This window comes from Leptodactylus fuscus, chromosome 2 (assembly GCF_031893055.1).
Source record: "Leptodactylus fuscus isolate aLepFus1 chromosome 2, aLepFus1.hap2, whole genome shotgun sequence".
In the NCBI taxonomy this organism is placed as follows: Eukaryota; Metazoa; Chordata; class Amphibia; order Anura; family Leptodactylidae; genus Leptodactylus; species Leptodactylus fuscus.
In genome coordinates, this window is record NC_134266.1 from 72,351,285 (window position 1) to 72,363,462 (window position 12,178).

General features: G+C 41.7%; 1 protein-coding gene across 3 annotated transcripts in view; it reads right to left on the reverse strand.

Annotated features, from left to right (window-relative positions):
* Positions 1-6,608: 6,608 nt before the first annotated feature.
* SYTL5 (synaptotagmin like 5) overlaps positions 6,609-12,178 on the reverse strand; it is a 73,981-nt gene continuing 68,411 nt past the window's right edge. For all 3 annotated transcript variants that reach the window (XM_075263974.1, XM_075263972.1, XM_075263973.1), the window contains 2 exons: positions 9,879-10,087; positions 6,609-7,128 (listed from right to left, as the gene is read on the reverse strand). In XM_075263974.1, the coding sequence (XP_075120075.1) occupies positions 6,971-7,128; positions 9,879-10,087 (367 nt within the window). In that variant the 3' untranslated portion in view covers positions 6,609-6,970. The remainder of the gene's footprint in view (positions 7,129-9,878; positions 10,088-12,178) is intronic.

Genomic DNA, 12,178 nt, shown 5'->3' on the forward strand with positions numbered 1-12,178 from the left:
GCCAGAAAATCTGGAATGCAGATTTATATTAATAAAGTTAGTGTTACTGAACTATTGAAGAAAATTAGTGTTTCTTTTATGATGTTCATCACTTAAAGCATTTGGTTTCTGCTGCCCTGTCTGAGCACAGAATGTGAAGGAGAGGTTTAGTTCTGTGATATAAAGGTTTGCAAGATTTGGAAAAAAGATTAGAAGCAAAGAAGATCCAAACAGGACTCCTAGGAGAGACAGTGAGTCCTGCTTATAATCCAGGATGTCACCTGTACTTATCTTTTGAGATGTCGGATGCTGATGCCATATGTGTGTAGTATTTTTAGTTGAACTATCAATAAAGGTCATATTTTAGGCCTAGATTATGACCATTCACTTGTATGATTTTTATTTGAGCAGAAATGCAATTTTGTACAAGGGTTACGTTATGTATTGAATTGTATAGTATCTTGTCTATGAGTCTATTACACAGTGTAGCAGGATGTCTGAAGTACATACGCTGCCCTCTCCGGTGATATCCTGCATTTGGTAGTGGGGCAATGTTTTGTATCAGACACTACTAAATATACAGTCACTTCAATACAAGTAAAACAGTGGGACAGATTTAAGAAAAACTGTATTTATTGCCTACAGCAACTAATATATTTTATTTTCCACGGTACTATTCCAAATGAAAGATGGGTTGTGATTGGTTGCCATTGTTTAGAAAGACAATTCTTCAATTGTTCATATTGCCACTACCAATATAACAGTAAGGCCCGGTTCACATCTGCGTTCGGTATTCTGTTCAGGGAGTCCGCATGGGGACCCCCCGAACAGAATACCAAAAGCATTGACAAACGGTGAGGTTATGCAAGCACAAGGACCCCTTAGACTATAATGGGGTCAGCGTGTTTTCCGTGCAGAGAGTAAAGTACATCATGAACTACTTTTCTCTCCACATGACTCGTGCCGACATTGCACGGAAAACACAGGGACCCCATTAGTCTATGGGGTCTGTGTGCTTTGATAAGCTCACTGCTTGTCAATGCGCTTGGTATTCCGTTCGGGGGTCCCCATGCGGACACCCCTAATGGAATACCAAACACAGATGGGAACCAGGCCTAAGTAAATGGAGGTCCATCAGTTCCCTTGGATCTGTGTCATAAAGGTTTCTGGACTGTATCATGGCTTCAATTCTAAACAAAAGCCAATAAGCCAGTAAATAAAGTGTTAGAGTAGACCATTGCAGGATACAAGGCTGCGCGACAAAGATGTTGCATTCCAACTATATAAAACCATTGCCTTAAAGAGAAAAGAAAAATTGATATAGAAACACTAAGACAATCCAAATAACCATCAAACTCTGTATTCTAATATTTAGAGACAGGAAAATACTGTAAAATTATTTTTATTTATCGAAACCATTTACATGTCAATGACATTTTAATTCCAATACATTTTAATTGCATCCAACATGAACATTCTCCGGTTTGTAGGGCTTGTCTCGGAGGACTAAAATAACCAAAATATAGAATGAATATACAGTTCTCTGCCTGAGATTAATATGGCTCTCTAAGCTCATAATGTATGTAAGTAGCACTACCGGGGACATACACACACATACATATACAGAATTGTGGGTTGATCTGGAATAAGCAAGTGCATTGTATTAAATCGATGAAATCTTCGAGTTCTTTATACTATACAAAATAAATATACTGTACAGTGAAATTCATTGACTCCTCTTCATAACAAAATATTTTTTGTGGTATGAAATGCCAAGTCATTTTAATCTAAACATTGCTAATTTACAAAAGAACAGGTTATGATAAAAGCAGGACAAATATTCACAAAAAATGGATCAGACAACATTGTGCGGGCCATCAGAGAGAGAACTGACCTGATCATTTTTTGAGTACATTTAGAAAATGAAAGCTGAACTCTGTTTGCTATGGACTGCACGAGACCTGTATTCTATCATTCTGACATGTGTTTCTACTTATGACGTATTTTGTGCTGCTGATTATATTTTTCTATATTTTAGCTCCTCAGGGATGATAAATACATGACAGACATCAGTAGTAAGAAGTGTCAGTTTTATCTACAGGCATGGTAGGCCTGGGTCTATAGGTGGTCCTGGGGAAAGGGCACCTGGTGAGGGAAAAATATACTTTTGAATATACTGTAATGATTAACATTTGCAAGGGAGAAAAGGACCCACCGAGTACACCCAAAGTAGCAATTACCGTATTTTTCAGACTATAAGACGCACTTTTTCCCCCAAAATTTCAGAGAAAAATGAGGGTGTGTCTTAGGGCCAGTTCACATGTAGTTAACACGTGTGCATTCTGGCAGATATACACGTGTCAGAATGTGAGCGCTCAAAACAGATCTCGTTCATTTAATGGGTCGTTACGGGCGTATAACGCGCGTAATTTTGCGCGCGTAATTTGGCCACAAAATTACATGCGCAAAATTACGCGCATTATACGCCCGTAACGACCCATTGAAATGAATGGGATCTGTTTTGAGCGCTCACATTCTGACACGTGTATACGTGCCGGAATGCGCGCATGGTAACTACGTGTGAACTGGCCCTTATAGTCCAAATGTGTTCCTACCACCGCTGGTTTTCTGCAGCGGCAGGAGCGTGGTAATACTGCGGCCCCTCCCCGGCATCCGCCTTTCTATTATAGCAGATGCTGGGTCTGTAAGTAATGGCAGCCGCTCTGCTGCAGAGCGGTCGCCATAACAGGGAGACGCCGGAGCTAGTGATCAGAGATCACAGGCATCAAGGTTCCCCCCCCCCCGGTTTAAAATTAGCCCCGGGGCCGGTCCCCACTGGCCCCATACCTTTAGAATTGCAGGCCGGCTCCTGGGCGGCGAGGTCGACTTGTTCCGGTGACAGCCGGGAGCCTAATGAAGGCTCCCAGGCCTGTCATGGCAATATTACTATCACAGCTAGTGTATGACCAGCTGCGATAGTAATGTACAGAATCTCCCATAGACGGCAATACACTTCTATTGCCGTCTATGGGACTTGCAATCAAATGATTGCAGGTTCAAGCTCCCTAGGTGGGGCTAATAAAATAGTAGGAAAAGAAAAAAAAGCTTTAAAAAAATATAATAAAAAATAAAATAAAACCGCTGTGTTTTTCTCACCGTTTTGCCTCTGATTTAAATAAAAGGTGATCTAAGCAATAGACATTTTCCAAAATGGTATAACTAAAAAGTACACCTGGCCCCTCAAAAAAAAGCCCTATGCATCCCCGTACAGCTGCAGGGTCACCTATCAATGTGGCCTTGCAGCTGTTGCAAAACTGCAACTCCCATTCATTAAATATTTTACCATTTTTTGCATAACATTTTTTTTTCCCTATTTTTCTCCTCTAAAACCTAGGTGCGTCTTATAGTCAGAAAAATATACTTATAAATATTAATAAATTAGGCTTTGTTTGGAGACTTCTTTAACAATGATGTAATGCCCCCCTCAGTGCCCCCGCCAGTCAAGATAATGTTCACATCAGTGCCTCATATTCAGTATAAAGGCCCGGTCAATGCCCCACATGTAATATAATGGCCTCCAAATGTAAAATAACCACCACCACAGGGCCATAGCAACCCTTCATGCTGCATAATGACCCATAGCAGGTCCTCCAAAAAGTATAATTTCCCACAGCGGCCCCTCCAGGCAGAATAATGTCCCATGGTTGTCTCCACACAATATGTTGTTCCTGAGTGGCCCCTATATTAATAAAATTAAATAATACCACATACATAGAGACGAATCTGAAATTTTGGGGGTTCATCATCCACTAATTATAATTATACTCTGGGGTCTCCTCAAAACCCAGAGTATAGTTAGTGGAGGCCATGCTGAGATAAATAAGCATTACAAACAATGTAACTCACCTTTTCTGGGCTCAAATGTTCATATGGGCTTCCCATGTTCTTCCACCCTCTATAGATGATGTCAGCCTCATCTGTCACATAGCACTTTGACGCATAGCATCATAGTATCATTATGCCACATGACCTACATGATTGCTGAGGCCTAATCACAGACTACAGTAATCCCTGATGTCATCTCTGAAGGCTGGAGGAAGGCAGGAGGAGTGCTGGAGCCTAGGAAAGGTGAATAACATTGTTGTGTTCGATCATCTTCGCATTGCCTCTGCCTATTATATTCTGGGGTCTGAAGAATACAGAAAAGTACCTATATATGTGTCTGAATGCTCACCAGAAGATGCCATCCAACTCAAAAGTATTTTTCGTTTCATCCTATCTCTGTGCAGCGCAGTTGCTTTCATGCGGCCTGAGTTTTATTGATGCAGGATTACCAATGTAAAGGACAACAACCGTAATGATTCTACTCGTCACAGATATTTCCCCTATTTATAGTTTCCCTTCTATTGCAAGGTATAAGGAAATGATGCAATTACTCCCTGTCTACATGAGTAGCACGCAGAGACTCTGTACAAGTCTGCTAGAGGACAAAAAGGCAAGGAAAAGTGGAGATCGCAAACACAGTTCAGGACGAAAAAGGGAGAGGGGAGCGGAGCCACATTATCAGAGTACTGGACTACACACGGACAAGAGATAAACGCCAGAAGTGTGGTGACATGACTGCATGTAAAACTAGTGATAAATCATACTGCATTTGGGTGTTTTCTACACAATCTTTAAGATCATAAAACGTCTGAGAAAAGCTTTTTCTTCCGGTATATTAAAACCTTTGTATTATTGTGTATATGAGTCCACACATACTGGGGAAAATTTATTGAAAATGACATATCATACACACAATGTGGTGGGTGAGCTGCGGGAATGTGCCACACGTTGTTTTTCAGAACAAAGGCCTCACACTAAAGTGCACCTCAATATCTTCCCTCTATGTCTGGCGTGATGGGAATGACACATTTCCTCCATTTTGTATCAATCTGGAATGTATAAAGTCTTAAAGGTTCTGAACTGCGGTGCTTAGACGTGTCCCTGGATGGAGAATAGTAGGGTATAAAATGTGATACGCAGATGCTGGGTAGCATACTTCTCACAGGTATAACAGCTTTTTGTGGCTCTCCAATCTGATCTGACTTATACTTTGACTACATTTATTCTTTAAAGTTTATGCACCTCATTCTCACAAAATGCAAAGCTCTAAATGTGCTTTACATAGCAATAGAAGGAAATTTCCTCTACGTTCCAATGGCCAAATGATAAGATCAGTAGTAAGATCAGTTAGCTTAGAAACCATGAAGATAAACAATGCACCCGAAAAATATATTGACAAAAAATTGTGCTATAGAATTTGTGCTAAAGGCTTCTGATACACCAATGTCTCGTATTAGTGACTATTAGGTCGGTGGACTGTGACCCTAACCAACATCATAAATCCTGAAATCCTTAGCTTTACCAGTCTTTTGGTATCAGACTCTGTTCAGCCTGGGAGAATTTTATTAAACTGGCGGTTCCTATGGCAGGCCTCAACTGGTGCTAGATGTGCCTGGATTATCTAGAAACTCCGGCCTCTTAATAAATCGGGCTCCCTCCCATGCTCTCGAATTGAAATCTATGGCTGTAAGGAACTAGTGTACGTTTCCTGTATAACTGGCGCCAGTTTGTTGGCATGAGTAATAATAAATATGTCAGGCCTAGGTGTCTCTGCCCTCTCTGCCCACATTATCAGAAAGTAGTAAGAGAGTTAGAGATGAGCGAGTACTGTTCGGATCAGCTGATCCAAACAGCGCGCTCCATAGAAATGAATGGATGCACCTGGTACTTCCGCTTTGACGGACGCTTAACCCCCCGCGTGCCAGCTACGTCCATTCATTTCTATGCGAGCGTGCTGTTCGGATCGACTGATCCGAACAGTACTCGCTCATCTCTAAAGAGAGTTACTGAATGTGGGATATGGCATATCTTTGGGCTTTTGCTAAAAATGTGCCACATTATCAGCCATCTGAGCAAGAGAACGGATGGGATAATAATTCTCCCCCAGTTAGAAAAGATAAAAAGAGTCACAATGATGTGTTGGATCTGTTGTGTGAAGAATCCAAATGACACTCACAATCCCACTGACTTATGATAGGATCCGTCAGAATTCAGTCATAGTTTAGTATGTTCTTTTTTTACTATAATAGTGATGTCATACTAGACAGGTACATACTTGATTTATTGATCTTGTGGTAGGTTACCCCTTGTTCACATCTGCATTTGGTAATCCATTCTGGATTCCACATGGGGACCTCCCCGAACGGACTACTGATCTCGCGGTAAGCACACGGACCCCATTATAGTCTATGGTGTCCATGTGCTTTTACTGCACAGCGCATGCAAATGCATTCGGTAGTCCGTTCGAGGAATCCACATGCGGACTCCTCGAAAGGATTACCAAACGCAGATGTGAACAAGGGGTTAGGGGGATATCTACAGTGCTGTGCAAAAGTTCTAGGCTGGCGTGGAAAAAATGCTTCACAGTAAGAATACTTTCATAAAATAGTTAAAAAGCTTGGGTTGGGTGACACGTCTTCTAACCTAAAGGTGAAATACAAATGAAAAGACCTAGTTTATGGTTTACGCCACATGATTTTTACTGAACAGACCTGTGAACAGACCTGGACTAAGATTTAATAAAAGTAGAAAATCATTTATCCATAAGATCAGGGCTTTTTAGGGTAAGAACATACATTCGAATGAGACAAACACAACAAGATATAAAAATATTGAGGTTACTGGCCTTTTAAGGATTATTTTACAGTGTGCTGTCAAGTAAGGAATGCTGCACATGTATCTAAAAATGTATTTGGCCCTACATTACCGTACATGCAAGGAATTAACCAAATGTACAAGACATTGCAACTGCCCTCTCCTTACAGCACTACAGGCTAGGCAGTCTACTCCTAAATACAGTAGCATTACAGTAAAAGCAAGCAAGAAACCCTGCAGAACAGAAAGTCATGTATAGCCTGCTCATTTGTGCTTAGAGGGCTCTTTACATCTACGAGCTCTGGTTGGTATTCTTGCCTCTGGCCATGGTGGATCTTAGCATGAGAGTTCCTTCTACTAAGGTTTCAGGATTGTCCATCATCTTTTGCCACAAAAACTTTTCTTCACCCTGAGCATCCATCCACTTAACTTCATTTCCATAACTTATACCTGTAGAGTGGAAAGTGTAGAAATTTAGTATCTCAACACAACTAACATGCCATAGTCCCTACTTCACATATTACATTCTGCCCACTTCTCAGCTGTTCATACAGATCAGATCAGTAACAGTCTAATACCGAGGACCACCACAGATCAGCTGCTGAGACCACCGTTTCTGCATTACAGGCCAGTGACATCATATTCATTCATCATGTGGCTTATTTGTAGCTTAGTCTGGGTTAAAATACTAAGGCATCCTAAATACAAAGTATGGCACTATGCTTGGTATTAAAGGGATCCTATCATTAGAATCGCTTTTTTTCTATCTAATACGTAGGAATAGCCTTAAGAAAGACTATTCTTCTCTGAACTTTAGATGTCTTCTCTGCGCCACCATTCAGTAGATATTCCGTTTTCCATCTTTATGCAAATGAGTTATCTTGCAGCATTGTGGGCGGTCCCCAGTGCTGCCAGAGAACTCTCCAGTGAAGCTTCCATCTTCTTCAGGAACCAGCCTCTATGCGTCGTTTTCCGGCCTGGCTTTCAATCTTCTATGCATGCCCAATTGGCTCTGCCAGCAGGCAGAGCCGACTGCACCTGTGCGCGGCCATTTCTTTTGTGGCCGCTTACGTAAGCTCTTGTAGTAAGCGGCCACAAAAAAACGGACGCGAGCAGGTGCAGTCGGCTCTGCCCGAGGCCCGCTGGCAGAGCTGATTGCGCATGCGTAGAAGATTGAAAGTCAGGCCAGAAGACGACGCATAGAGGCCGATTCCTGAAGAAGATGGAGGCATCGCTGGAGAGTTCTCTAGCAGCATTGGGGACACCCCCAGTGTTGTTTGAGTGCTGGGGCCTGCCCACAGTGCTGCAAGAGAACTCATTTGCATAAAGACGGAAAACGAAATATCTACCGAATGGCGGGGCGAAGAAGACATCTAAAGATAGGAGAAGAATAGCCTTTCTTAAGGATATTCCTACGTGTTAGATAGAAAAAAAGGGATTCTAATGATAGGATCCCTTTAAGTAAGGGTAATTACCTGAACACTGGGGTATTTTCAGACAGTCAGACCCCTCTGATCTGATATTGTTGACCTACATTAATGATAGATCATCAATATTACAGTCCTGGAAAGTGTCTGTAAGGTGACCTTAGATTAATTAATTTTTCTACATTTCTTTTAGGGGTTGTCTAGACAAAAAAAATATTTTTAAATCGTGACCAATCAGCAGTCTTAGAGTAGAGCATGTGCCAGCACTACCAGTGACATCTCGGGGTCTCTCCCTAAAGCTGCTGATTGACCTCAGTGCTTACGTGATCACAAGACATTTGAGCAGCCGGACCCGACCGCGCTGATAGGGCACCGGAGCATCAGGGGACAGGTAAGTATAATTTTTTTAAAAAATATGATTAATTATTATTATTATTATTATTATTATTATTAATTATTAATATTTTAAAATATTTTTTCATCTGCACAACCTTTTTAATTAATGGTACTTTTATACAAATGGAAAAATTGCTTGTAACGAGTACCAATCAGCAATTATGCAACACTATATGAGAGGTGTACTCAAGGATATAATATCAAAAAATGAGCAGTTTGATCTGAAACAGACATCAAAGCATTGTAGGAAGTCAACAGATTGACCTGAGTGCCTGACAAATCATAAAACTCAATTCAGTCACAAAAACAATGCTGTCCCAGGAAAGTGGCCCTCTATATTATAAATGAGTTTTCATATGGGGTAAATATATTTACATTTACATTAACCAAAATTTCTTATTACGGCCTTAGATAGCAGGATCAATGACAAATACAAAAGCTTGAGGGTCAGTGCACACTGAGTTTTTTGGCCCCGATTTTGACGCTGAATCCACCTCAAAATTGTAGTGCTTATAGAACTCTACAGTTTTTTGGCGCTAATTTTGACCCTGAATCCATCTCAAAATCAGCCTCCAAAAAAAGCCTCCCAGTAGAGTTCAATTGGGAGGCTTTTTTGGAGGCTGATTTTGAGGCAGATTCAAGGTCAAAATCAGTGCCAAAAAACTCTGTGTGCACTGACCCTGAAAGAATTCTATAGGCATTATGATGATAATTTTTGAAAAACATCTACATAAAACCAGCACATTTTTAATTTGTCAAACTTCATGCCTGCAGATTCAGTGGAATGGACACTTTGTTTAGATTGAGACTAACTTGCAAACTTGTACTTAATAAGACATAATATCTGCAAATGTATAGCAGGATATCTGCACAATTTCAAGTCAAAGCCATAGCTTTAAAGAGTGTCACCAGGAATGGGCATATTAAGCTAAGCATATAGTGGAATACCTTAGGGGCAGCAGACTATAACATTGTTTTCCTTTTCTAAATTTAGCCCTCTGTTTCAAAGTAATTTTTATACAAGCTGTTATGCAAATGAACAGCCTGGAGCACTGAGGGTGTATCTAGCGCTCCAGGTTGCTCATGCCCTGTCACTGCGATTAGTCGCAGTGTCGCCAATAATAGAAGAGAGACAGGGTCAGGAAGGGATTCCGTTGTCTGCATTTTCACGCGCACAACCTCGGCTTATTCTTCAGACAGGAGCAGCAATAATGACTAGTATGGTATGTTACTGGCTGAAGGGAGAGGAGATGTTATACCTCTTTATAAAGTCAACTTATAGAGGGCTCAATGTTTTAACTGATCACAGAAAGCAATAAGAACCAGGAGGCACCAATATCTAATTGTAAGCGCTAGTACTAGAGTGTTAGTACTCACCACTTCCACAGCCCATGCAGACTCCACCCAAAAATATGTTGCTTGATAAGGATTCCTTATCCCACACTGTAAGTTCTAGGCAGACATTTTGCAGGTCAGTGGGCTGAAGGTTGGTGAATGAGAAGGTATGGTTCCATTGGGGGTTCACAGATTTTTTAATTATGGGGGTTTTGTGCTTTGTGGATTTGTTGTTATCTGGCAGCAAATACCTGAAGAAAGAAACAGTCTCTTAACTTTCTGAAACTAGATTCAAGCAGAAAGTGAATAAGTATCTAAGTGTGTATATAACGATAGATGATAGATAGATAGATAGATAAATAGATAGATAGATAGATAGATAGATAGATAGGAGATAGATAGATAGATAGATAGATGATAGATAGATAGATAGATAGATAGATAGATAGATAGATAGATAGAGTGGCGTAACTAGGAATGGCGGGGCCCCGTGGCGAACTTTTGACATGGGGCCCCCCCCCATCCCAACTGACGCCGAAGACCTCGACTGACCCCCTCCTCCGCACTCTATTATGTCCCTTACTTACTTGCCCCTGCACACAGTATTAACCCCAATAGTGTCCCCTGCACACACAGTATTAACCCCAATAGTGTCCCCTGCACACACAGTGTTAACCCCTATAGTGTCCCCTGCACACACAGTGTTAACCCCTATAGTGTCCCATGCACACACAGTGTTAACCCCTATAGTGTCCCCTGCACACACAGTGTTAACCCCTATAGTGTCCCCTGCACACACAGTGTTAACCCCTATAGTGTCCCCTGCACACACAGTGTTAACCCCAATAGTGTCCCTCTGTGGACACCCATAAACAATTATTATACTCTGGGGTCTTTTCAGACCCCAGAGTATAATAATCGGAGACTAAATCGGGAATAAAAACATTAAAAAAAAAACCCCACTGTTGCTTCTTACCTGTTCCCCAGCTCCTGTGCTGTACTGTCCTCCTCTCGCGTCCTTCGTTAATGACGTCGGATGTCACATGACCCGGGAAGCATGCCAGGTTCATGTGACGTCAGAGACGTCAGACAGCAGTAGGACGGAGGCCTGGCAGGATCGCGGAGAGGTAAGTAACAGTTTTTTATGTTTATTACCTCTCCCGATCCGCTGGTCATTATACTCGGGGGTCTGCAAAGACCCCCGAGTATAATGATAGCCTCTGTGGGGCCCGCGGTGTCACTTGCCGATCCCGGCCCAGCCAGGATCGGCAAGTGAATAGGGCCCGTAACTGCCTATTGAAAAAAACCGCAGCGGTAGCGGCTGTCACCGGGCCCCCTAATGGCCCGGGCCCTGTGGCAGCTGCTACTGCTGCTACCACGGTAGTTACGCCCCTGGATAGATAGATAGATAGATAGATAGATAGATAGATAGATAGATAGATAGATAGATGATAGACTGCTCAACACTGAACGTGTAACAACAAGAAGGACAAGCTGTAAGAAAATCAAGAAAGTAGAAGGTGTTGCTAAGATCTGCAAATGAACAATTTGTGGCAGGTGGAAGGGGCATAAAAGCCAGATGATGAAAGCAATGTTTTTAACCACAGGAAACCTCAAAAATCAGGGATGGTTGGGGCAAGTCAAAAGTTTTCAACGGGGCCCAGTCTTTGATAGTTACGCCCCTGGTGGAGTCACTGATTTGACTACCAGTAATAGCACTGGTGTAGGGGTTCGGTGGTCTCAGCTGCGACTGGATCCAAAAGCAGAGGGGACCCACAAGGTCCCTTCAAAACACTTGGATTAGATCTCCTTTCTGATTTCCATAGATGGGAGGCAACTTTTACAAATTCATTACTCTTGCCCTCTGGTGCTGGAATGAGAAGAATTATGATACATAACCTTCCACTGTCAGAAAGGATAGAATTAACCATTCCCTGGTAAAAAAAAATAAATAAAAAAATAACAGTTAGTCCAGAAGGCAATCTTTTGGGTTAGTTTTATCCTTTATGACACTAGAAGGCTGTGTAAAATAAATCCTCTCACTCGAGATCACTAGAGGGCAGGGGTCATAAATTCATGAGGCATAGTCATCCAAACATCAAAGAAAATCAGAAAAGAGATCAAAGACGTTTACCCAGTCCTAGTGTTTTGAGGTTGTCCTGTGGGACCCCTTCGCTCCTGGGCCCAGTTGCAGATATGACCACTGCAACTCCTATAGATAGACCAGTGATTTGAATATCACAGATATATCAACAAACGAGTGAGACTCCTTCTGGCTCTACTCGGCATATAACCTATTGTTACATGTAATATAGATTTTGCAGCAGATTTGTTGTGGTCAA